Source organism: Pelophylax lessonae (assembly GCF_965119305.1).
Source record: "Pelophylax lessonae genome assembly, chromosome: 1".
Lineage (NCBI taxonomy): Eukaryota > Metazoa > Chordata > Amphibia > Anura > Ranidae > Pelophylax > Pelophylax lessonae.
The window spans coordinates 492,811,445-492,838,492 of record NC_138768.1 but is presented as its reverse complement, the minus strand read 5'-3'; the positions used below and the strand labels follow the sequence as shown (position 1 = coordinate 492,838,492).

Below are 27,048 nucleotides of genomic sequence, written 5' to 3'. Positions count from 1 at the left end.
TAGTCCATGATCCATGTGTAGTGAATGGAAATACATAAAATGTATGGGGATATTCAAGTACGGTTTGCTTGGCCTTTTTTGTGAGTTTTTCTGTGTTTTACACTTTAAAAAAAAAAATGTTGAGCAAAACCTTTTTGTATGTACAATAAAAAATTAACCTTAAGAAAAAAAAAAAAGGCAGCTCCCAGAGTCAAAGAAAACACATCTAAAAGAAACCAAGCTTTTCTCACAGAGATCATTTGCATAGGTTGGCTAGCAAGAAGCTAAGGCTAGCTGGGAGCGAATATACAATGGGATGTCTCCACAGCTTTTTTTTGCTGTTATCAAATTGAAGTTCACTAAATATAACCCAGTGAAAATGATTTCATTAAGCCTTTGTCCTGTACTGTACCCTCCACTCCCCTCAACCACATAAGCTGTACTGTAGCTTCCACCAATGAAGTATGATCTAGAAAGTCGCCAGAACTTTCATTCATCCCACTTGTCCTTTGTTGATCACTTGTCATTGATAAAAGCAATGGAGCAGCTTCTGTAAATGAAATGGAATGGAGTAGGAGGGTGTGGGGGAGTGGAAAGGGTTGAATAGTCAGCATTCTTGGTGAGTGTCTGACAGGTCCTTCAACTCTTAATAAAGCCCAGAAGATTTCAGATGCAGTAAGGGGGGGGGGGTTCAGGAAAGTGGATTTCAACCAAAACCACAATCAGCAGTACATTGGACAATTTGAATTTACTACGTAACTTACCTTGTGCTGATTTCGTTTAAAAAGTTTTGACAAAACTGACTTTAGAGTAAGCATAAGCCAGATACAGTAATATGTATACAGTAGTATGATACAGTATCTATATACAGTAATATGTATATGTAAGTAAGAGAATTATTCAGCGCTTAAATCACTAAGGAAATATTGTAAGCAGCTGAACACTGAAATAGGTCAAACCTAACAAAACCTATGGCATGAACAAAAAGACAACAAAAGTGCAGCGCTAAAATTTGTAATGTATAAAGTCCATAAAGTCCACAAACAAGGGGGAAGGAAGCCTTCAGTGCAGGAAAGGTGAGCAATATACACCAATTGTATGTAGTGAGTCCCTCCACCAGAGTGTCAAAGCCTCTCACCTCCAACAAACCACCACTAGGGGTCACTGCGCCATGGTAAATCACTGATGATAATGAAGACAGATGGCCTCCTTTGCAGATCTTGATTGGGCTTAATATGGATGTTTCATCCGGGGGAATATAAAAGAAGAAGAGATCTAATGCTCTCCGTTTATAAACAATTTAATAAAAGCCAAAGAGTAAAACTTACGAGCACTGTCACAGTGGCAGTTTTGTAACAGGCTCGTAGCAGGCAGATAACATCATGCAGGTATCGGGCGGCCGCGGGTGACGTCAGACTCCTCCCCCCGTACGCATTACGTCAGTAAGCGTGACTTCGTCAGCAATTAATTTAGTCTAATATTGGACTATAATGTCAATTATAGAAAATCTGAGAAGATCATTACCAAATGGTAATGGTAAAATTGGCCCGTGTTGAAGAGTGATCAGATTTTGGGCCCTGGCCTTCCTGAGCGACCCAAATTTATTTACAGGAAACCCCCTTCATTAAGAGATTGTGTGGCACCAGGGGTAGTGGACCCACCAATGGCTGTGGACAACAGGTTATTCCCTTTTCTCAAGGGTTTCTATGCATGCAGCAAATGCGCAGCATGCAAGAACTCTAAAACCAATTTAAAAAAGAAAAGGGAGTTCACTGCCACCGCCACTCAAGAGGTTCACCCGATTAAGGATTTTATAACCTGCACCACACAGGGTGTAGTTTACATGCTTGAGTGTAGGTGCAGGTTACAATATGTTGGGAGAACTACCAGGGCACTCCATGTGCGAATTGGAGAGCACATAAGATCAGGCAGGGCAAGGTCAATCAGTGTCCGCAGACATTTTAAGAATTGTCACCAGCGTGATCCAATAGGATTAAAATTCTGGGGCTTGGAAAAGGTTGAGCACCACTGGAGGGGTGGAAACTTTGTACGCAAATTAAGTCAAAGAGAATCCTATTGGATCTATCGCACACATGTAATGACCCCTGGGGAATTAAACGTTGATTTTGATTTAAATTGCTTTATTTCAAATAGGTAGTGTTATATTTTATGCATTTTTTGTATTAAATATTTACAGGTCTCTTTTTAGTTTATCATTGTATTATGTGATGGTTAATTTGATTATTTTGTTTATTCAGGAATTTGGGTAGCCGCAGTGAACGTTACACTCTTATTAATAATTAGTCATTTTTATACATACTGGCATACATGTGTTTTTATGAGAATAAAATATTTGGGAATCGCTTTTTTTTATGGCCAGTTGTCCCGCTTCTTTTAAGCGGGTAATTGTTCCATATGATTTATAAAGCCTCCCCCATTTTATATCTGCAATTTTATATGCATATTTTTTATTGGTTTATCTGTGATGATATGCTTATCATATACTTTTAGAAGGCAATTCAATATTTTGGCTCCGGTGTCAGCAGGAAGTAGGATGAGTCCCGTTAATGAGGAAGCGCTGCGGCGCCGCCACCTCTCTTTATGCAGTTTGATATGGCGTCCGGTTGCCTGGAGACTGCCTATTTAGAGAGCGGGCACGTTTTGTCTCCTCACCACACTGACGAAGTCATGCCTACTGACGTAACGCGTACGGGGGGAGGAGTCTGACGTCACCCGCGGCTGTCCGATGCCTGCATAATGTTATCTGCCTGCCATGAGCCTGTTAAGAGCACTGTCACAGTTTTGTAAGTTTTACTCTTCGGCTTTTATTAATAAATTGTTTATAGACAGAGAGCATTAGAGCTCTTCTTTTATATTCCCCCGGATGAAACGTCCATTTTAAGCCCAATCAAGATATGCAAGGGAACCTGTCTTCATTATCATCAGTGATTTACCATGGCGGGCTCACTACATACAAATGGTGTATATTGCTCACCTTTCCTGCACTAAAGGCTTCCCCCTTGTTTGTGGACTTCATACATTACAAATTTTAGCGCAGCACTATTGTTTTTTTAAGGGAAACCCCAAATTTCTCAATCTTCTCTCAATACTCCCTATAAAAAGGCAAAATGCCTATCCTTTAGAAAACCTGTAAAAGAAAAAAATATTAAATACAGAGAACATGTCATTAGAAAATGCATAGCTTTTTCAATACCTTATCTGAGGCTGCTTGGGGATGACAGTTCGTCCCATTTTACGTGGCTTTCGGGTTTTTAACTCCAACAAAACATTAATTTCCGACGTCTGCTCTTTGATAAGCTTGCCTAGCCGCTCAGAATGTTCTGCTTCAAATTCAACCCGACACAAAGGAGCAACAGCCATATTCTTTTTAATTTCAAAAGGCGCAAACTTTCCACAAGATTGGGCAAAAGTCTGATTAGAGAAAAATGGATGATTAGGGAGACCCAGACTAAAAGTGAAACACATACTTTATAAAGCCATTCAATATAAATACATTTTAACACTAGTTTTTTTATTGAAACTTATTTTTAACAGTGAAAAAAGTTACATACATCTCATTACTAGTAATTAATGAGTTGAGTTCCTTAGAGTAGGTTCACACATGTGCAGGCCATGCATCCAGATTTGTGCAGGCACATCTCAAGTACAGAAGCCCATTCACTTTAAAGAATTGCTGTACCTGCGAGAAAAAGTCTGCAGCTTTTTATATTTAAAAAACAAAAAAAAAACAAACAAACACTCACTGCAAGGAACTGCATAGTGCCACAAGCACCATACGGATTCACACATGCAAAGCCGTACCACATACACCAATGCATGCGAGTACCATTATGAATTAAGGGCACCCTCTTGTGACTGTTAAAGAGCACTTGTTCGACATGGGAACCCATTTATAAAATAAAAAAAAAAATAGATTTTTGTAAGAGCTTACAGTAAAATCCTTTTCTCTGAAGTTTGACAGACACGGCTCCATCTAGTCAGACTTTAGGGTTATGCTCCTATCAGGAATGGGCACTAGGCAGGAAAAAAGCTTAGCCACACCTATGGGAGCTGTCCCTGCAGGCATAGCCACACACTCTGCTATCATCACACAGTTTAGTTTCAAGTAGTGTTTAGAATAGAAAAAAATTGGATTTTTGTAAGATCTTACCGTAAAATCCTTTTCTCTTAGCTCATTGACAGACGTAGTCCTCTTTGATTCACATCAATAGGGTTATGCTGCCCTCTACAGGAGTAGGACTAGGCAGAAAGAAAAACGTTCTGGCTCCACCTTAGGGGCAGTCCCAGAGGGTATATCCTCTCTCTCTCTGCTACAGGATGTTAGTTATGTCACAAAGCAGTGTCAGAGAATTTAACCCATCCCAACTCAAAAGTAGAGGGGCGGGTACTACGTCTGTCAATGAGCTAAGAGAAAAGGATTTTACGGTAAGATCTTACAAAAATCCGATTTTCTCTGTCGCTCATTGACAGACGTAGTCCTCTTTGATTCACATCAATAGGGACGTCCCAAAGCAGTGCCACAAATGAGGGGTGGGATTGACAGAAATCAAAATCCAATCTAGAAGGCCCAACCGGTGCCAACTAGAAGTTTGAAGGCTCATCAGACAAAAAGAGATGAGACTCAAATAAAATTTCAACGGAAAAAAACCCTCGAGGTAGACCACCGGTCTCCTCAAATTGCGGCCTGCAAAACCTTGCGGCCAAAAGAGGCAGACGATGCCATTACATCAACTTTATAATGTTTTGTAAAGGTATGTACCGACGACCAGGTAGCCGCCTTGCACACCTGGACCACTGACGCCTGATGGCGAAAGGCCCATGACGCACTAAGCGCCCGAGTGGAATGCGCCTTAACAGGGAACGGAGGCTCCCGACCCTTAATAGAATAAGCCTGTACCACCGTCTGTCTGATCCATTTGGAAATAGTCGCGGCAGATGCAGGCAACCCCTTTTTGGGCCCATCCGGGATCACAAACAGTGAATCCGTCTTGCGAAACGAGTCCGTCGTTTTCAAGTATACCCTGATCGCCCGAACCACATCCAAGGAGTGTAAAGCAAACTCCCGATGATGGCTGGGCTTAGGACACAGGGAAGGTAATACAATTTCCTCATTCAGATGAAACTCTGAAACCACTTTAGGTAAGAAGGATGGATTCGGACGTAGAACCACCTTATCTCTATGAACCACCAGAAATGGGGAACGACAAGATAATGCAGCCAGTTCTGACACCCTGCGTGCAGAAGTGATAGCCACCAAGAAGGCCACCTTCTGGGACAACGTAGGTAAAGGAATCTCCCTAATATCTTCAAAGGGAGGTTTCTGAAGAACCGACAATACTAGATTAAGATCCCAGGGCGGTAAAGGTGCGCGCACTGGCGGAGCCAGATGTCGCACCCCCTGGATGAAATTCCGCATCAAGGAATGAGTAGCCAAAGGTTTCTGAAAGAAGATAGCTAATGCTGAAACCTGACCCTTGATACTGCTCAAGGCCAGTTTCTGCTCAACGCCTTGTTGCAGAAAAGCCAATATTCGATTAACCGAATAGGAACGTGGGTGGAACCCCAGGGGTTCACACCATGCAATATAGGACTTCCATGTGCGATGATAAATCTTTCTGGAAGTCGCTTTCCTTGCTTTAATTAGCGTAGGAATAACAAACTGACAAACCCTTGTCCTTCAAACACCTGGGTCTCAATAGCCAGGCCGTTAAAGCCAGCGATCGTAAAGCAGGATGGAAGATCGGTCCCTGAGACAGTAGGTCTTCCCTGAGAGGAAGTCGCCACAGGACGTCCGCAACCAGTCTGACCAAGTCGGCGTACCAGGCTCGACGAGGCCAGTCCGGAGCTACCAGGATTACTGGAATTCCTTCCACCTCTATCCTGCGAAGAAGCTTTGGCAGCAACCTGAGAGGAGGGAAGGCATACAGTAGCTGATATTGCCCCCACGGGGCGACCAGCGCGTCTGCGGTCTCTGCTAGAGGATCGCGGGAGCGAGCCACAAATCTCCGCACCTTCCTGTTGAACCGAGATGCCAACAGATCCACATCCGGGGTGCCCCAAAGTAGGCACACTTGGTGGAAAACTTCTGGATGGAGGGACCATTCCCCCTGGTCCAGAATCTGACGGCTGAGATAATCTGCCTGCCAATTCTCCACCCCCGGAATGAACACCGCGGAGAGAGCTGGAACAAACCGTTCCGCCCAGCGAAGAATGCGGGCCACTTCCATGGCCGCCAAGACACTCTTGGTGCCCCCTTGATTGACATAAGCCACGGCCGTGGCGTTGTCCGACTGGATCCGAACCGGGCTGCCCTGGAGCCGCTCGGTCCAGTGAATCAGACAAAGTCTGATCGCTCTCAGTTCCAATACATTTATCCGTAAGCTGGATTCTTCCGAGGACCAAAGCCCCTGGGCGGATAATCGACCGAGAATTCCTCCCCATCCGGATAGACTGGCATCCGTGGTCACAATCGTCCAATATATTGGCAGAAATGACTTCCCCTGGCTGAGCATCGGAGATCGAAGCCACCAGACCAGAGACTCCCTGGTCTGTTCACTCAATCGGATCCGATTGTCCAGGGATTCCGGATTCCGATTCCATTTGAGAAGAATCTCTCCCTGAAGGATTCGGGTATGGGACTGGGCAAATGGTACTGCTTCGAATGAAGCCACCATCAAACCCAGAACCCTCATGCAAGTCCGAAGAGAAGGCCAGTAGTTGGATAGTAACAACTGAATTGCTGATTGAATCTTCCGGAGTTTCCCTGCCGGAAGAAATACTTTTGCCCTGGATGTGTCTAGAATTAGACCCAGATATTCGAGCCTCCTGGTGGGAACCAGAAATGACTTTTGCCGGTTCACCAGCCACCCGAACTCTTGCAAAGAGATTATGGTAATCTCTAGGTTTTGTAACAGGGTCTGCGGAGACTCTGCATGAAGCAGAAGATCGTCTAGGTAACCTAGAAGTCGATATGCCTCGTTGACGCAGCAGTGCCAACATTGGGGCCAACACCTTCGTGAAGACCCGAGGAGCCGTGGCGAGACCGAAAGGTAACGCCGCAAACTGATAATGGTTCTCTTCTACGGAAAAACGTAGAAACCGCTGAGGTCCTGAGTAAATGGGAATGTGAAGATAGGCATCCTTGATGTCTATGGACGCTAGGAAATCCCCCTGATGCAGGGAGGCTGCTACTGTGCGAATGGACTCCATCTTGAATTTTCTTATGTTGACAAAAGAATTGAGTGCCCTTAAGTCCAGAATTGGACGCACCTTGCCCTCTTTCCTGGGTATTGTAAATAGGTTTGAATAAAAACCTTGAAAACGTTCTGCCCAAGGAACGTGGACCACCACTCCTTGTTGCAGTAAATCCGTGACTGCTCCCCGCAGAGCTTCTAAACGATCCGAGGACAGTCGGATATTGGAAGGGAGGAATCGCACCGGTGGAAGAGAACGAACTCGATCTTGTACCCTGACCTTATGACTTCGCGAACCCATTTGTCCGGGATTCTGGAAAGCCATGGATCCGGAAACCGGCGAAGACGCCCCCCCACCCCAGTTATGGGTGGGGGCGCACCTTCAGGCTTTTGTAGTCTTATCTTCAGGTCTGGAAGAATCTGACTTTTGCTTGCCCGACCAGCGTCCCCTGAAGCCTCCCGAAGGAGTTTTGCAGGGCTTTGCTTTTTCGCCCGTGGGGCGAAAAAAACTTATGAGCGGAGAAAGAAGGCCCCCGTCTTTGACGAGGTCCTTTACCCTTAGTACTTTGTGGCAAAAAAGTGCTTTTTCCACCAGTGAGATCCTTGATGATCTCATTTAAGTTGGCTCCGAATAGACGCTCTCCTAGAAAAAGGGAGATTAGCCAATGCTTTTTTGGAACCTTGGTCTGCCGACCAACATTTTAGCCACAGTGTACGCCTGAGGACCACTGCTGAAACTGATGCTCGCGCCAACAATGGAGTGGCGTCTAGCGCCGCGTCACAAACAAACTGTAACCCCTGTATCATCTGTTCCAACAGATCTGATACCGCCTGAGGGACATCTTCTAAGTCCCGGCGTAACCACTTGGCCCATTCAGTTACAGTTTGTGAAACCAGCCCAATAGCAATTATTGGTCTGAAAGCTGATCCAATCAAGGAAAAAATGGTGCGAGACATAGCTTCTATCTTGCGATCCACCGGATCCTTAAAAGACGGAGCGTCTTCCAATGGAATGACCGTAGCTTTATTTAATCTAGAAATTGGTGAATCCACCACAGGTGGTACTGTCCATTTCTTAAGGAGGGCTTCCTCAAACGGATAACGTTTTGGCTGACTCCATTCTTCCTTGATCGGATTACCGAAACATTTGGGCAATGGAAATACTTTCGCCATTTTGGTGCGTTTTTTAGTACCAAAGGGAATTTCAGTCTCAGCTACTTCCGACGGTGTAACCTGTAATCTTAAGGTTTCTCGGACAGATACAATTAGTGCGTTTACCAACGCTTCCTCTCGGGCTATGGCCGATGCCGAAACATCCTCCTCACTGTCTGAAGAGACAGTACCAGAGACACAAATCCCAGATGAGGTACCTGCAACCGCAGGGATAGGCTCAGACTCTGAATCTGAAGTTTCAGATGAAATGGGGGTAGGCGGGGGTCGCTTCCTTGCGCCCTGTCCCTGACAAGCCACTTCCACCCGGGATATAAAGGTTTCCATAACTGCCGACAATGACTCAATAGTAAGTGGGGTACTGGAGGGTCCTGCAGCCACCTCGAGGGGATCAGGTGGAGATACATGTGTGGCCGGGTCCATGTTAATCCAGGATACTTGCCAGAAAAAATAACTTAAAAAAAAAAAAAAAATTTATTTTTTAATTTTGATCTGTATCCCACCAGCGCAATAGCGCCCCCCAGTGTACCTGCTTTTGACCCCCACAGAGAGAAAGAGAGAGAGAGAGAGAGAGAGACCCCAAGGGCTCACCACCCGATGCAGAGAAGTTTCCTATCAACTGCTGTCAGCGTTTGTCTTGTGCAGACTGGGAAGTCCTGTGCTAGGTTTCCCGGGCAAAAGGAAGTGGCTCCACCCCCTGTGTACGCCTTCCGGCGTTCCCAGCTGTTCCCTGAGATCGGCTGGGCACATCAAACATGGCCGCCCCCATGTAGGAGACAATAGGCTCCAAAAAAATGGCGGCCGGCGTGACCTGCGGGCGGCTTGTGTGGACATGGTCTACAGCAAAATGGCGGCGGACCGCCGACGTAGCGTTCTCAGTACAGCAGCCTGCATGCTCCAAGCTAATGACGGCCTGCGGGAGTCTGACGATTCACTACAGTCAAAGGTAGGCTATACCTCCTATGTATGCTATAGTACTGAAGTCAAATTACAAACCAAGCCTGCTGGTTTAAAATGTTAGCTCCCAAACCAAGTCCGCTGCCCAAACCGAGCACATTATCACTGAGGATATGTGAACTTGTCATAGGTTACAAGGGAGACTTTAGTGCCAGAAAGGATCCGACCATGCACAGAGGGGCCCGTATCCCAAACACCTCACAGGGGGGAACGGGAAACAATTACTCACCATACCGGACTGACGGGCACCCTCTCTTCACAGTACCCTCTCCACCAAAGTGGGGGGCTGTCGACCAATACGGACGCCTTGACTCTCTGGTTCCTGGCGTCCAAGCGAGGCGTTTAACTCGCAGGGTCAGTCCCCTCCGATGGGGCTCTGTCGCGGCCGACCCAGTGCGGAGCTATGGTCTGCACGCGCTCGTAGGCTGAACCGAGGTGACCACTGGATCTCAACATCCAGCCCGTCGCCCGGTCCCGCATACTTACTTGAATGTGTCGCGGCCGACCAAGCGTGGAGCTATGGTCTGCGCGAGCTCGTAGGCCGGCTGGGGTGACCACTGGATCTCAACATCCAGCCCGTTGCCCAGATCCGGCGTAATTTGCTTGAAGATCTCACAGGAAAAACTGGAGAAAAAACTACCTAAAAAAGAAAAAAATTTTTCTAAAAAATCTTGCCAGGACCAAAAGATCCCAGCAAGGAACTTAGGTCCTTACTCCTGACTAGACAGAAAAAAACTAACATCCTGTAGCAGAGAGAGAGAGGATATACCCTCTGGGACTGCCCCTAAGGTGGAGCCAGAACGTTTTTCTTTCTGCCTAGTCCTACTCCTGTAGAGGGCAGCATAACCCTATTGATGTGAATCAAAGAGGACTACGTCTGTCAATGAGCGACAGAGAAACACCATTCACTCAGCAGTAGAGAGGCGGGTGCTGCGTCTGTCGAACTTCAGAGAAAAGGATTTAACGGTAAGTTCTTACAAAAATCCAGTTCTTTATCCTTAGACGCAGATCCATCTAGTCAGACTGTAGGGATGTCCCAAAGCAGTATATTCATGACGGGTTTGGAAGTAACTTGCAAAGACAAAGCTTAACCAACCAGAGAACATGGAGCACACCCTGAAAATACAATACGCCTTGCAGACTTTGCAGCACCAATGCTTGATGGTGAAAAGCCCAAGAGGCACTCAGCGTTCGTGGAGAATGCACCTTCAACAAGAAAAATGAGGAACCTGACCCTTCAGTGAATAAGCCTAAACTACTTTCTGGCCTGATCCATCTAGATATGGTCGCCTCAGAAAAACCCTTACGAGATCTTGCGGTAAAGATAAAAAGAGCGTCTGATTTTCAAAAAGACTCAGTGGTCTCCAGATAGACCATGATTGCTCAAACCACATCCAAAAGAGTGAAACGCAAATTCCTTAGAATGTTTGGGCTTAGGGCAGAGTGAAGGCAACACAATGTCTTCATTCAGAAAAAAAAAACAACCTTAGGAAGAAATTACCAATTGGGTTGAAGTACCACTTTATCCGGTGTATCACTAGATAAGGAGAGCAGCAGGACAACGCTGCCAGTTCAGATACTCTGCAAGCGGGAGTGATAGCCACCAAGGCAACCTTTTGAAGAACCGATAATACCAGATTGAGGTCCCAAGGAGTTAGCGGGGACCTTCTTGGAGGAGCCATATGGCACACTCCCTGTATAAAAGGTACAAATCCAAGCATGCGTAGCTAACGGACGTTGGAAATGTATTGCCAAAGCCAAAAACTTGGCCTTTGATAGTGCCCAAAGCCAACCACTGTTCCAACTCCTTTCTGCAGAAAGGCCAAGACCTAGCTATCAAAAACAAGCGATGGTGCACCTTCAGTGATTCACACCATGAAATATATACGATTTCCATTTACGATGATATCTTCCTAGAAGTCGACTTCCTAGCCTTCAACAGCATAGAAATCACAGAGTCAGAAAGACCTATCTCTCTCTCTCAACACCTGGCTTTCAACAGCCATGCCGTTAAAGCCAGTGACTGTAAAGCAGGATAGAAGATTGGACCTTGAGACAACAGATCTTCCATGAGCTGAAGTCTCCAAGAAGCATCGGCAACCAACCTCACTAGGTCCGCATACCAAGACCAGCGAGGCCAATCCGGAGCAACCAGAATAGCCAGAATCCCATCCACCTCTATCCTGCGCAGAAGCCTTAGCAGGAGTTTCAATTGAATAAATGCATATATTAGCCAATACTGACCCCAAGGGGCCACCAGAGCTCAAGTGGCGTTGGTCAGAGGATCTCGAGACTTGGCTACGAATCTCTGAACCTTCTTGTTGAGGTGAAAAGCAAAGAGATCTCTCCCCCCGGGACTCCCCCACCGAACACACAGGAGATGAAACACCTTCGGATGCAGGGACCACTACCCTTCATCCAACACCTGACGACTAAGGTAATCCGCTTGCCAGTTCTCCACACCTGCAATTTGTACAACACAGAGGGCTGTGTAACGGAACCATGATCCATACTATTTGCGGGCTTCCGTCGGTATACGGCTTCCTTCAGTCTTGAGCATAGATAGTACAAGTTAACCACTTGCCGACCGCCGCCTGACTATATACGGCGGCGGTCAGCCCCTCCCAGGCAAAGTGACGTACCGGTACGTCACTAGCCTGGGAGCGAATAGGGGGCGAGCATGCGCCGCCGGAGGCGCGCTCCCGCCCCCGCTCGTACCAGAGGAAGCCCGCGCGTGTGACCGGCGGACCCGATCTCCGCCGGACACTCGCGATCGTCGGGCAGAGAGGGAGAAAGGCAGGCGGCTAGTGTGAACAAAGCCGCCTGTCATTCTCCCCTGTGTAAAAACACAGATCACTCGGTCCTGCTATGTAGGACCGTTGATCTGTGCTGTTACAGCACTAGCCACATCCAAAGACAGTTAGAAGCACGCCCCTAGGGACACACTTAACCCCTCCCTCTCCAATAAAGTTAACCCCTTCCCTCCCAGTGTCATTTTTACAGTAACAGTGCATATGTATACCACTGATTGCTGTAGTAATGTCACTGGTACCCCCAAAAGTGTCAAAAATGTCAGTCAAGGGTCCAATCTGTCCGCCGCAATGTCGCAGTACCGCAAAAAAAAAATTTGCAGATCGCCGCCATTACGCGTTAAAAAAAAAAAAAAAACCACCAAAAATCTCTCCCTTAGTAAACGCAATAACTTTTGCGCAAACCAATCAAAATACGCTTATTGTGATTTTTTTTTACCAAACATGGGAAGCAGAAAACAAATTGTGATTTTTACATTGATTTTTACATTTTTTTGGGGGGGGGGGGGGGGATTTCATATAAAAAAAATGTGAAAAATATTGTTATTTTTGCAAAATTGACGCTTTTTTTGTTTATAGCGCATGATCTAAAAATCGCACAGGTGATCAAATACCACCAAAAGAAAGCTCTGTTTGTGGGAAAAAAAGGACGTCAAATTCGGTTGGGTACAGCGTCGCACGACCGTAAAATCTTCCGGGGCTTAAGTGGTTAAGGAACCTTCTCTTTATTGAAAAGTCACACCGAATTTATATACAGCATGAACATCTACCTCCTGATCAAATTACCCCATCAGATCAAGGGTTGACTGATTACATCATATGCAGATGAAATTGTACACAAATAGAATTTACCTGAATTATCTAGCCATCTGAAAAGAAAATATGTAAGCTCATTAACAGTGGGACAGACAGGCTTAACAGACTACACATTACACCTTATTACACAGACAATAGGAAGGGACCACCAATAACAGACTGTCAGTCTCCCACACTGAGTAGAATACACATTATCAGAAGTGTAAAACACAAAACCCCCAGTAGATAACAGGCGAGTATATCAACATATTTAACGATGTGTGGAAGACAGGTGGTTGAACTGATATTAGTATCCATTCCAAGTCTGTGAAGCAGTCTTCATAGGTTTGAGATACATATTACTGTCCCATTTGAAGTTATCCAAACCATATTCTCAATGTCCATTAAGTATCTGTCTTTCACTCCCAGTGACGGTGAGTACCGTCACAGGCTGGAATACATTTTTCCTCCCAGGGCAGAATCTCAGCCACCTCTTTTGCTGCCAAGACACTCTTTGTGCCCCCCTGGTGATTCATGTAAGGAACAGCCGTGGCGTTGTCTGATTGAATCCGAACTGGACAATCTTGCAGACTAGTCGTACAATGGCTCAGACAAAGCTTTATTGATCTGAGCTCCAAATAATTTATCGGTGTCGACTCTTCCATTGTCCAGGTCACCACCGTCCAAAACAGCAGAAGTAAGGAATTGCCACGGCAAAGTGCTGGAGATTGGATCCATCACAACAGAGCAGACCTTATGTTGTGGCTTAACCGAATCAAAGAGTCCAAGAACTTTGGATCCTTGTTCCATTTGACAAGAATTTCCCGTGGCAAAGGTCTGGTATGGAACTGAGCAAACAGAGCCAACTCAAAAGGTTAATACCATCAGACCCAAGGCCCGCATGCAAACTCAAAGACACTGTTCGCCAACAACATCCGAATCACCTCCTGCAACTTTGGCAGCTTGTCCGGGGAAAGAAACACCTTGGCCAGGACAATCCAGAGTCAAGCCAAGATAATCCAGTCTCAAGACAGGTGTCAGCGTGGATTTCTTGAAATTTATGTTCCAACCGAAATCCTGCAGAGTTGTGTGTGTGAACTTCAGATCCCCCAACAAGACTGAAGGAGAGTCCACTCTCAACATAAGATCGTCTAGGTAACCCCAGTACCGCAATCCCCCGCTGGTGCAGCAATGCCAATACCGGTGCTAAGACCTTAGAAAACACTCTGGGAGCTGAGGCGAGACCAAAGTGTAACGCCATAAAATGAAAAGTGAAGAAACCGCTGGCGTCCAGCATAAATAGGGATGTGTAGATAGGAGTCCTTGATATCTATGGAAGCTAAAAAGTCTCCTTGGAGCAGCGACGCCACCACCGTGCAGATGGATTACAGCCGAAACGTCTGTACCCACACAAAGCGGTTCAGGGCCTTGAGATCCAGGGTGAGACGCACCTCGCGCACGGTGAAGAGGTTTTAACAAAACCCTTGAACAGTCCTGAAAAGTAACAGGTACGTCACTCCTTGCGACAGCAAATCATGTACTGCCCCTCGTGAGTCCCTTCACCAAACTGGGGACAGTCGAAGATTGGAAGGGGAGAACCTGTCTAACGGGCGAGACCAGAAATTCGATTGTACCCAAATCTGATAAGTTTGTGAACCCATTTGTCCTAAATCAAGAAGGTCCAGGGTTCCAGAAAAAAAAAACTAAGATGTCCCCCCCACCCCAGAATCGTGTGAGGGTGCCCATTCATGCAGTCAAGGACTTGTGTCTACAGGTCCAGATTGACCGGTCTTCGTTTCCCCGACCACGGCTTCTTGGAACCCCCAGAAGACCTTAATGATTTCCTTTTTTTTGTGACCCGGAGGCACGAAAAATGTGTTGATGAGCATTAAAGTATTGCCCCCGCCTAGGACATGGCGCTTGCCCTCAGAGGATTGGGGGAAGATGAGTGCTCTTACCCTCTGTGATACTTTTGATCAACTTGTCCAGAGAGGATCCAAACAGCCCTGGCCACCAACAGAGCTGAATCCAGGGACGTATCACACATGAACACCAGGGCTTGGGTAGACCATATGAAAAACAAAAAAATGGGAGAGTTTGCGGAGGCCCACAATGATCTAGTGGACTTATACAGGGATGCAGAAGGCACAATCTCTCAACTCAAAACTAAAATTACAAATATAGAGGACGTAAATCTCAAATTTAGAGGCATTGCAGAATCAGTGCTAACTGGAGACCTGAAAAGATTTATCCACCAGATGATATCCACTCTCCTACCACGGGAAATAGATTGACCAAGCCCACAGACAACCCAAGCCTCCTTTCCTGTGATGCGATAACCTCGTATTCATTTCTTCCATGTGAAAGAAAACCTCCCCCAGCTTAAGAGACAAATATACTACCAGCCCTCTATGCAGGGATAAAATTATTTGCAGATCTCTCCCAACATACTCTGATGGCACGTAGACAACTAGTCACTATTACAAAGATGCTACGGAACCACAAGATCCTATATAGATGTGGCCCACCAGCCAAATTGGTGATCACTAGAGGCAACAGACCTGTAATCAACACTTGAAGGCCTGCGTCTCCTCTGAACATAGAATCTACTCCCACCTCTAAACGATAGTTTCCTTATATAGGATAACAAACCAATCGACTACTTGGGTATTAAACTGACTACTCCAGTTTCCACTTTATACGAAGCCAACTTTCCTAGCCTCTTGCAAAGAAAACAGGACCTCCTAAGGTACAAAAAAACCTGGAGACTTCATGGCTAGGCCACATTGCGGCGTTTAACCACTTCAACTACGGAAGGTTTTACCCCCTTAAATAACGCAGTGCCGAATCGTGAAAAAAATGGCCTGGTCATTAACGAAAAGTTGCGCTGTCGTGCGACGATGTAACCAAATACAATCAATGTCCTTTTTTCCTCACAAATAGAGCTCTCTTTGGTGGTATTTGATCACCTCTGTGGTTTTTGGATTTTGCGCTATAAACAAAAAACAAGCGAGAATTTTTAAAAGAAAAACAACACATTTACTTTCTGCTATAAAACATCCCCAATAAAAAAAAATATATTTTATCAGTTTAGGCCAATTTGTATTGTGCTACTTAACCGCTTCCATACAGAGCAGTTAGACACCCTTCCCGCCCAGACCAATTTTCAGCTTTCAGCACTCTCACACTTTGAATGACAATTGCTCAGTCATGCTATACTGTAACCAAACAAAATTTTTATCATTTTTTTCACACAAATAGAGCTTTCTTTTGGTGGTATTTGATCACAACTGGGGTTTTTTTTTTTCGTGATATATGCAAAAAAAGAGCAAAAATTTTGAAAAATAAAACACTTTTTTTAGTTTCAATTATAAAATTTTGCAAAAAATTAATTTTTCTTCATACATTTGGGCCAAAATGTATACTGCTACATGTCTCTGGTAAAATTAACCCAAATTAGTGTATATTATTTAGTCTGTGTGAAAGTTATTGAGTCTAGAAGCTATGGTACCAATTACTGAAAATTGATCACACCAGATGTACTGACGGCCTATCTCCTTTCTTGAGGCCCTGAAATGTCAGGACAGTACAAATACCGCCCAAATGACCCCTTTTTGTAAAGTAGACAGTTCAAGGTATTTAGTAAGAGGCATGGTGGGTTTTTTGAAGTTGTAATTTTTTCCCACAATTCTTGGGAAAATGAAGAAAAAAATTTTTTTTTCTTTTTTTTCCCACAAAGTTGTCAATTTATAAGCTATTTCTAACACAGCAAAAATTACACCCAAAAATACATTCTGCTACTCCTTCCGAGTATGGCGATACCACATGTGTGAGACTTTTACTTTTACACAGCCTGGCCACAAAAAGGAGACTCCACGTCCAAGAAGCACCTTCAGGTGTTCTAGGAGCATAAATACACATAAAACTTTCTTACTACCTATCACACTTTAAGGCCCTAAAGCACCAATACAATGGAAAAGTCCACAAAATGACCCCATTTTGGAAAGCAAACACTCTAACGTATATTCTATGAGGCATTATGGGTCGTTTGAACATATTTTTTGCACAGGTTTTTGGAAAATGTGGGAAAAAAATGAAAACTTATTTTTTTTTTTTTTACACAAAGTTGTCAATTTATAGGATATTCCTACCACATAGCATGTACATAGCAAAAATGACACCCCAAAATGCATTCTGCCACTCCTCCTGAGTATGGCAATACCACATGTGTGAGACTTTTTCACAGCCTAGCCATATAGAGGGGCCTAACATCCAAGGCGCACCATGCATCCTAGCCACTTGCCTAGGCCTATTTTTGACATTTGGTGTTTACAAGCTAAAATCACTTGTTTTGCTAGAAAACTGCTTAGAACCCCCAAACATTATATATTTTTTTTAGCAGAGACCCTAGAGAATAAAATGGAGATTATTGCAATATTTTTTTATCACACCGTATTTGCGCAGCGGTCTTCCAAACGCAATTTTTTTGGAAAAAATTCACATTTTTTAATCAAAAAATAAGAAACCAGTAAAGTTAGCCCAATTTTTTTCCAGAATGTGAAAGATAATGTTACGCCGAGTAAATAGATACCCAACATGTCATGTTTCAAAATTGCGCACGCTCACGGAATGGCGACAAACTTTGGTACTTAAAAATCCCCATAGGCGACAATTTAAAAATTTCTACAGGTTGCCATCTTAGAGTTACAGAGGAGGTCTAGGGCTCAAATTATTCCCCTTGCGCTAACGATCGCGGCGATACCTCACATGTGTGGTTTGAACACCGTTTACATATGTGGGCGGGGTTTCTGTATGCGTTCGCTTCTGCGCGCGAGCTCACGGGGACAGGGCGCTTTCATTTTTTTTTTTTTACTATTTTATTATTTTTTATTTTTACACCGTTAAAAAAAAAAAAAAAATTGATCATTTTTATTTCTATTAAAAGGAATGTAAACATTCCTCGTAATAGAAATAGGCACGACAGGACCTCTTTTTTGTGAGATCTGGGGTCAAAAAGTCCTCAGATCTCACAAGTACACAAAAAGATAGAAAAAAAAAAAAATTCTATAAAATGAAAAAAAAAAAAAAAAAAAAAAAAAAAAAAAAGGACCTTTAAACCGGTTGCTAGGCAACATTTTCCGTAGCTCCGGTCCTCCAAGACCATAGAGTCAAGTGAGGGCAAGCTTGCCCTCACTCGACATCCTGTCTGTGAGGATCTGGGACCGGATCGTTTTCCCCGCTGCCGGCGGGTCCGGTAAGCAGGGAAAAGGACCGGAACGTGGCGGGAGGGGGGGGGGGCGCCTCTTCCGCCATCCCGGAAGGGTGATCCCACGGCGAATCCGCCGCTGGGACCACCCTTATCGGAAAGCCAACCGTCCACCGTTTAAAAAAAATACCAGGGTAATGGCAGCTATCTGCTGCCATAACACCGGTATTTAGGTTTAAACGGAGGACGTATAAAAACCTTTTTGGACTTGGACATGGTGGCTGTATGAAGGGTGATAGGTACTCGGGTACTTTGTTGGGCAGGTGACAGGTACTCTGGTACTGATGAGCAGGTGGCAGGTACTCCAGTACTCCCGATAGGCAGGTGACAGGTACTCGGATACTCTGATGGGCAGGTGACAGGCAGGTGATAAGTACTGATGAGTAGTACGGATACTGATAGGTGATACTGTACTGATGAGTAGTGATGGGTACTGATGAGCAGGCGGCAAGTACTCGGGTACTTCAGGCGTCAGGTACTCTGATGAGCAGGTGAAAGGTACTCGGGTACTCTGACGGGTACTCTGACGGGTACTCCGTTAACAGGTACTCAAAGTACCCGAGTACCCGTCATCAGAGTACCCGAGTACCCGTCATCAGAGTACCCGAGTACCCGTCATCAGAGTACCCGAGTACCCGTCATCAGAGTACCCGAGTACCCGTCATCAGAGTACCCGAATACCCGTCATCAGAGTACCCGAATACCCGTCATCAGAGTACCCGAGTACCTGTCATCAGAGTACCTGAGTACCTGTCATCAGAGTACCTGATGGGCTGGTGACAGGTACTCTTTATTGGGGGGGGGGGGCAATCAGTGTGTTTGGGGTGCACTATGATTGGTAACTAGCTGTTACCACACTCTCTTCCTCACACAGGATCAGTGTGTGAGGAGGAGAACACGGTGACAGCTAGTTACCGTGCTCTCTGTTGACATTTGTGACCGGCTGTGATTGGACACAGCCGGTCACGAGGTAAAGAGCCAATTTCATTGGCTCTTTACCTAGATCGGGGATCGACTCTGTCTGAGGGACGAGCCTCGTCCCCGAACGCTGCTCTGTGCGCCCCCGGGGGCGCGCATTGCAGAGAGAACGAACGGCTCGTGCTGGAGGCGCTCATGTGATCGGCTGTGATTGACACAGCCGATCACGTGGTAAACAGCCAATTTCTATTGGCTGTTTACCTTGATCAGGGATGGGCTATGTCCGAGGGACGAGCCTCACCCCCGATCGCCGCGCTGCGCGCCCCCGGGGGCGCGCAGTAGAGGGGAGATCCGGGCGACGTCATATGACGGCGGCCCGGATCCTCACAACCACTTTGCCAACGTCATATTACATGACTCGGTATGGAAGTGGTTAATTTTGGTAAAAAAAAAAAAAACTCAAAAAACGTATTTTTATTGGTTTGTTCGCAAAAGTTATAGCGTTTACAAACTACGAGAAATTTTTGTACTTTATTTTTTTTTTTGTTTTTATAAGGGATAGCGGCGACCAGCGATTTTTAGCGGGACTGCGACATTGCGGAGGACAGATCGGACCCCTGACATTTGACACTTTTGGGGACCAATGACACTACTACAGTAATCAGTGCTACATATGTACTGTTACTGTACAAATTACACTGGCAGGGAAGGGGTTAATGTAGAAACATAGAATGTGTCGGCAGATAAGAACCATTTGGCCCATCTAGTCTGCCCAATATATCTGAATCCTATGAATAGTCCCTGGCCCTATCTTATATGAAGGATAGCCTTATGCCTATCCCATGCATGCTTAAACTCCTTCACTGTATTTGCAGCTACCACTTCTGCAGGAAGGTTATTCCATGCATCCACTACTCTCTCAGTAAAGTAATACTTCCTCATATTACTTTTAAACCTTTGCCCCTCTAATTTAAAACTGTCCTCTTGTGGTAGTTTTTCTTCTTTTAAATGTGCTCTCCTCCTTTACCGAGTTGATTCCCTTTATGTATTTAAAAGTTTCTATCATATCCCCTCTGTCTCTTCTTTCTTCCAAGCTATACATGTTAAGGTCCTTTAACCTTTCCTGGTAAGTTTTTTCCTGAAATCCATGTACTAGTTTAGTAGCTCTTCTCTGAACTCTTTCTAGAGTATCTATATCCTTCTGGAGATATGGCCTCCAGTACTGCGCACAATACTCCAAGTGAGGTCTCACCAGTGTTCTGTACAGCGGCATAAGCACTTCTCTCTTTCTACTGCTTATACCTCTCCCTATACATCCAAGCATTCTGCTGGCATTTCGTGCTGCTCTATTACATTGTCTTCCCACCTTTAAGTCTTCTGAAATAATTACTCCTAAATCCCTTTCCTCAGATACTGAGGTCAGGACTGTGTCAAATATTCTATATTCTGCCCTTGGGTTTTTAAGTCCCAGGTGCATTATCTTGCACTTATCCACATTAAATTTCAGTTGCCAGAGTTCTGACCATTCTTCTAGTTTTCCTAAATCCTTTTCCATTTGGCGTTTCCCTCCAGGAACATCAACCCGGTTACATATCTTTGTGTCATCAGCAAAAAGACAAACCTTACCATCGAGGCCTTTTGCAATATCACTTAAGATATTAAACAAAATTGGTCCCAGTACAGATCCCTGAGGTACCCCACTGGTAACATGACCTTGTTCTGAATGTTCTCCATTGACTACAACCCTCTGTTGTCTGTCACTCAGCCACTGCCTAATCCACTCAACAATATGGGAGTACATGCTCAATGACTGCAGTTTATTGATAAGTCTTCTATGTGGGACAGTGTCAAAAGCCTTACTAAAATCTAGATATGCAATGTCTACTGCACCTCCACCGTCTATTTTAGTCACCCAGTCAAAAAAATCTATAAGATTTGTTTGACATGATCTCCCTGAAGTAAACCCATGTTTTTCATCTTGCAATCCATGGGATTTAAGATGTTCCACAATCCTATCCTTTAATAGGGTTTCCATTAATTTGCCTACTATTGATGTCAGACTCACTGGTCTATAGTTGCTCAATTCCTCCCTACTACCTTTCTTGTGAATGGGCACGACATTTGCCAATTTCCAATCTTCCGGGACGACTCCTGTTACTAATGATTGGTTAAATAAATCTGTTAATGGTTTTGCCAGCTCACCACTAAGCTCTTTTAATAATTTTGGGTGTATCTCATCAGGACCCTGTGACTTATTTGTCTTCACTTTAGACGGCAATCTTAGAACGTCTTCCTCTGTAAAGACACATGCATCAAACGATTCATTAGTCATCCTTTCAAGTGGAGGTCCTTCTTTTTCTTCTGTAAAAACTGAACAGAAGTATTCATTAAGGCAGTCGGCTAGCCCTTTATTCTCTTCTACATACCTTCCGTCCTTTGTTTTTAATTTAGTTATTCCTTGTTTTAATTTCCTTTTTTCATTTATATATCTGAAGAATGTCTTATCCCCCTTTTTCATAGACTGAGCTAGTTTTTCTTCTGCCTGCGCTTTAGAAGTTCTTATAACTTGCTTGGCCTCTTTCTGCCTAATCTTGTAGATTTCCTTATCTTCATTGCTCTGGGTTTTTTTATAATTACAAAATGCTAGCTTTTATTTTTAATGATTTGGGCCACTTCTGCTGAGTACCACAGTGGTCTCTTCCTTTTTTTGCTTTTACTGACAAGTCTAATGCAATTTTCTGTTGCCTTCAATAATGCACCTTTTAAGTAGTCCCATTTCTCCTGGACTCCATGTAATCCATACCAGTCTGATAAGGACTCATTTATGACTAATTTCATTTTTGAAAAGTCTGTTTTTCTAAAATCTAAAACTTTTGTTTTTGTGTGGTGTGACTCTTTCACAGTTCTTATATTAAACCACACTGACTGGTGATCACTGGATCCCAAGGTTTCGCCTACAATGACATCATATACCGAATCCCCATTTGTGAATACCAGATCCAAAATGGCCTCCCTCCGGGTTGGCTCCTCAACCACTTGTTGCAGAGACAACCCCAGTAGGGAATTTAGAATATCTGTACTCCTGGTAGAACTTGCTATTTTGGTTTTCCAGTTTATATCTGGAAGATTGAAATCTCCCATAATGATAACTTCTCCTTTCATTGTCATTTTAGCTATTTCTTCAACTAGTAGATCATCTAGTTCTTTGACTTGACCAGGTGGTCTATATATCACACCTACACGAGTTACTGCATGATTAGCAAACTGCAACGTAACCCAAACTGACTATGTTGGCCTCACCAACTTGTATTAGGTTAGATTTAATGCTATCTTTCACATACAGGGCCACTCCTCCTCCTTTCTTGCCTTCTCTGTCTCTTCTGTATATAGAGTACCCTGGTATGGTTATGTCCCAGTCATTTCTTTCATTAAACCATGTCTCCGTAACAACCACTAAATCTACATTCCCAGATGCCATTATTGACCCAAGTTCATTGATTTTTTTTACCTAAACTGCGAGCATTTGTAGACAGGACTCTGAGCTTATCATTTCTTAACCTCTGTGCCTCTGACCTGTTCTGGCATTGTTTCGGGGGGCAATTGGACTCTTGTAATTCCACTCTTTTGCCCCCCCCCTCCTAGTTTAAATACTCTTTTGCAAATTCTTGGAGTTGTTCACCAAGTACATTTGTTCCTTTGAGAGAAAGATGCAAACCATCTTTTTTGTACAGTTCCTTTCTATTCCAAGTAGAGCTATCATGAGATACAAAGCCAAATCCTTGCTCTTGACACCATTTACTAAGCCATATGTTGAACTCCTTTATGCGCCTCTGCCTATCATTCTGAACATTATGCACAGGCAGAACTTCAGAAAATGAAATGGTGGATGCAAAATCCTGTACGTCATTACCAAGTGTGATAAAAGATTTTTTCACCTCTGACACTTCATTGCAAACCAGGTCATTTGTCCCTAGATGGACAAGAACATCCACGTCCCCTTCCTGCTTTGCTTGCTTAACAATATTAATAATACGTCTTCTATCTCGTCTAGCAGTAGCACCAGGGAGACATCTCACAAAACCAATTTTCTTTAAGCTCCACACTTCTTATGATTGAATCACCCAGCAACAGCTGCTTCCTTTGAGACTTCACTTTATCTTTTTTGTCCTTGGCTGCAGTCTTGCATACATTAGACATAGGAGTCGATGGTTTCTCACCCTCTGTGCTTGAGTCCATATCCATGTTGTCCTTACATTCTGAGAGTGCTGCAAATGAATTTTGGAGAACCACCAACTGTGGGACATGTCTTCTATCCACCACTGTAAGTCTTCCTGAACCTACAGTAACCCATCTGCCATTTCTGGGGGTCCTCTGTGGCAGTGGCATTGCAGCAGTCCCAGCTGGAGTTTAACAGATAATTTAAATATCTCTGATGTATGCTTACTCACTGTGGGGGTGGAGAGATTCTGGACAGGCAGAGAGATCGGGGGTTTCTGATCTCTCCCTTGCTGTGTGACAGAAGACTCGCCTGCTTTGTTTACATAAGCAAGCGGGTCTTCTGTCAGTTTCTCTGATGATCACGGCAGGCCGGTGGCAATCGCCACAGCTCCTCCCACAGCCCGCCTCCCGCTGTGTCTAAACAAAGTGCACAAAATGCACAGCTGAGCCACCCTGCCGCAGTATATTTGATGGGGCGGTTGGCAAGCAGTTAACATGCTCTCCCTCCTAAAAATTAATTTATCTGTTCCACGCTATACTTATCCCTCTCCCAGCATACCTCTCCACTCCAAACCTATAAATGCATATATCTGGAACTCAGGAAAACCAATAGCTTGCAACATCATTTATAAAAATAATCAAGGTGGTGTAAACTTACCCAATATGCCAGTATATCATAGGGCAACTATACTAAATCAATTTAAAGCCTGGTTTGAATCCAACCCCAATAAAAGATAGGACAGCATTGAGAAAGCTATTCTACTTAATAGAGACCATCCCTCTTTGTTGATTGCTAAAGCCACTCATCATAAAAATACCCAATGCCATTACAATCCTAGCTTCTATAGAGACCTGGACTTCTACTCTCCTCAGTAAGCCTCACAACAATCCTTCCAGAGCAACAGCCATCCCTTTAACAGCATATTAATATTTAATCCCTTTATTCAGATGGTCCACGAAGACAAAAGACAACCCTAGAAGAAATAAAAGTCACACAGGATAGGAATAGCCTATATAAAGTGGCTCAAACAACACTTCCACAGAAGTTATCCCCCTCTTACATAAGCATCAAAAATGACACCTGGTCTTTCTATAATAACACAACTTCTAGAAAAGGCATAACCTGGTTTTATAAATACTTGAACTGCCAACAATTGGAAAACAAACCACCTCAAATCAATAAATGGGGGAAAAAAATACAAACCGCAAACTCTAGAAGAGTGGAACAAGGCACTATTCTACAACCCTGAAATCAACCCACTGTCCTTCACACTGGGAAAATGCCATAAAAAATAGTTTATAGATGGTATAGGACACCAAACATATGTTCCCTGGTAACTCACCCACATGTTGGTGTAACTGGTTAAGATCGTGATATGTACCACACCCCATGGGCATGCAAGGCCCTGAGGAAATTTTGGAACTCAGTTTCACCACAGGTTACCAGGATATTTACTGCACTACACCACTTCCCTAGCCCTTTTTGGAATGAGGCTTGACCGCTTTCCCAAACAATATCTCACAATAATCTTGCAAATACTAATAGCTGCCCGCATGACCATAACTAGTAAATGGAACCAGGAAATTGCACCGAGCATATCAGAGGTTATACACCGAGTGAATATCCAATGCACATGTGAAAAACATAGCAGGTTTAAACCAGCCTGTGCTCAGATTCGAACAAAGGTGGATGACATGGGTCAGGGAATTTAATCTACATCACATCTGATATAGTCTTTACTATACTTTGAGTTCATTTGTTCTCTGGACGTCTTATCAAGCCCCTCTGACCATTAGAAAGATCACGAAAGGGGGTGGTGACTTCAATGCCTCGATAATGGGTCATACATATAATCTTGTTATAGACCAATAAGCATATGACTAAGCACCCTAAAATGTATACTATAAAATCAATATCTGTCAAGTTAAAATAATTCTAATTTTTCAATAACCACTCCTCTGCTAAATGTATACAAGGAAAGGCTAGCTTATATTTTGCTTTCCTGTTTAAATTTTTTTTTAATACAAAACTCAAAACTATTGAAACAAAAGTACTCTTCGCCAGGAAGCAGGGATGTACTTCAGACCCTGCTCGCTGCTGTAGTGGGAAGATGGGACTCACAGCCACATGGTCTGTAAAGCCTACTGGAGGTGATGTCCTCCCCTATTGCCTGCAAGCACACCATATCACCGGGCCCAAGCCCCCTCGCTCGCCAGCCATTTATCACTTCTGTAGGGGGATCACAGTAAGAATTTAGGAATGCCAGCAACATCACAGAGCAGGGATCGCTCACTTTGACAGTTTGTAGATGAAACACTGGCCGCTGTGAAAAAAATCCCTCCTCCTATGAAAGACCGCACACTGGTCCGATGTAGTTTCAAGAGGCAGGATTTTATCCGGTGTTTCAAATACAGTGAAGGAAAAAAGTATTTGATCCCCTGCTGATTTTGTATGTTTGCCCACTGACAAAGAAATTATTAGTCTAATTTTAACGGTAAGTTTATTTAAACAGCGAGACAGAACAAAAAAACATCCAGAAAAACGCATTTTAAGGATCTCCATGTATTTCCGTTGTAAATGGCCGTATAGGAGCAGTTGGGCATTTTTTTTTAGAAGCCCCTGAACCCATCTACATTTTATCTTAACTGTCCATGTACACAGGGTCATTTAGTCATTTGCAGGCAGTTGAATTCAGGGACGTTTTTTGGAACCCAATTATTTGCGTTCGAACGTGTGTTTCCCTGCGTTTGAAACGCAGAAACGCGGTTGAACATGACCAAACGTGACCGAACGTGATGAACATACGTTCAGCCACGTTATACGTTTTTTTTTTCTTCCATTCAAAATCAATGGTTCCCTAAGGGAGCCTATTGATTTGAATGGAATTCGCACCGCAAGTCGGATCAGGATGATCCGACTTATGCTGTGAGAATCTTGAGGGGGAACTCCACAGCAAATATGGGAAAAAAAACTGCGTGGGGGTCCCCCCCAGGTTCCAAACCAGGCCCTTCGGGTCCGGTATGGAATTTGAGGGTATGCCCACGTCGAAAAACTGCGTGGGGCCCCCCCCAAAATCCATACCAGACCCTTATCCGAGCATGCAGCCCGGTAGGGCAGGAAGGGGGAGGGGACGAGCGAGCGGCCCCACCCCCCCCCCTGGACCATACCAGGCCACATGCCCTCAACATAGGGGGGTATTGGTGCTTTGGGGCAGGGGGAGCTCTGCACCCCCCACCCCAAATCACCTTGCCCCCATGTTGATGAGGACAAGGGCCTCATCCCCACAACCCTGGCCGGTGGTTATGGGGGGTCTACGGGCAGGGGGCTCATCGGAATCTGGAAGCCCCCTTTAACAAGGGGGCCCCTTAGATCCCAGACCCCCTCCCTATGTGAATGGGTATGGGGTACACTGTACCCCTACACCCCATAAAAGGCAATGTATGTAAATAACTACAGGAGACGTTTTGGAAAGTTTATTAAAAATCTTCATCCGGTCTTCTGCTCTTTTGCCTCCTCTGGTCGTCTTCTTCCTCTGGTCCTCCTCCGACAATGTCTCCGGTGATTATGCCGGTCTCTGCAGCTTGTTATATAGCCATTGTGGGCGTGGCCTCCAGGCGACGTCACCGGGAGGCCCCACCCCCTTGTCACAGATGACTGACCTAAGGGGAGCTGGGTCTCCCGGTGACGTCACCGGGAGGCCACGCCCACTACGCCCACTCA

The 27,048-nt window shown here is 44.6% G+C and overlaps 1 protein-coding gene across 1 annotated transcript in view; it reads right to left on the bottom strand.

The window, feature by feature from the left end:
• Nucleotides 1-27,048, bottom strand: part of CHAF1A (chromatin assembly factor 1 subunit A) — a gene marked incomplete at its 3' end in the record, with an annotated part of 442,221 nt that overhangs the window by 206,344 nt on the left and 208,829 nt on the right. The window contains exon 7 of the mRNA XM_082246912.1: nt 3,194-3,411. Within this exon, the coding sequence (XP_082103038.1) occupies nt 3,194-3,411 (218 nt within the window). The remainder of the gene's footprint in view (nt 1-3,193; nt 3,412-27,048) is intronic.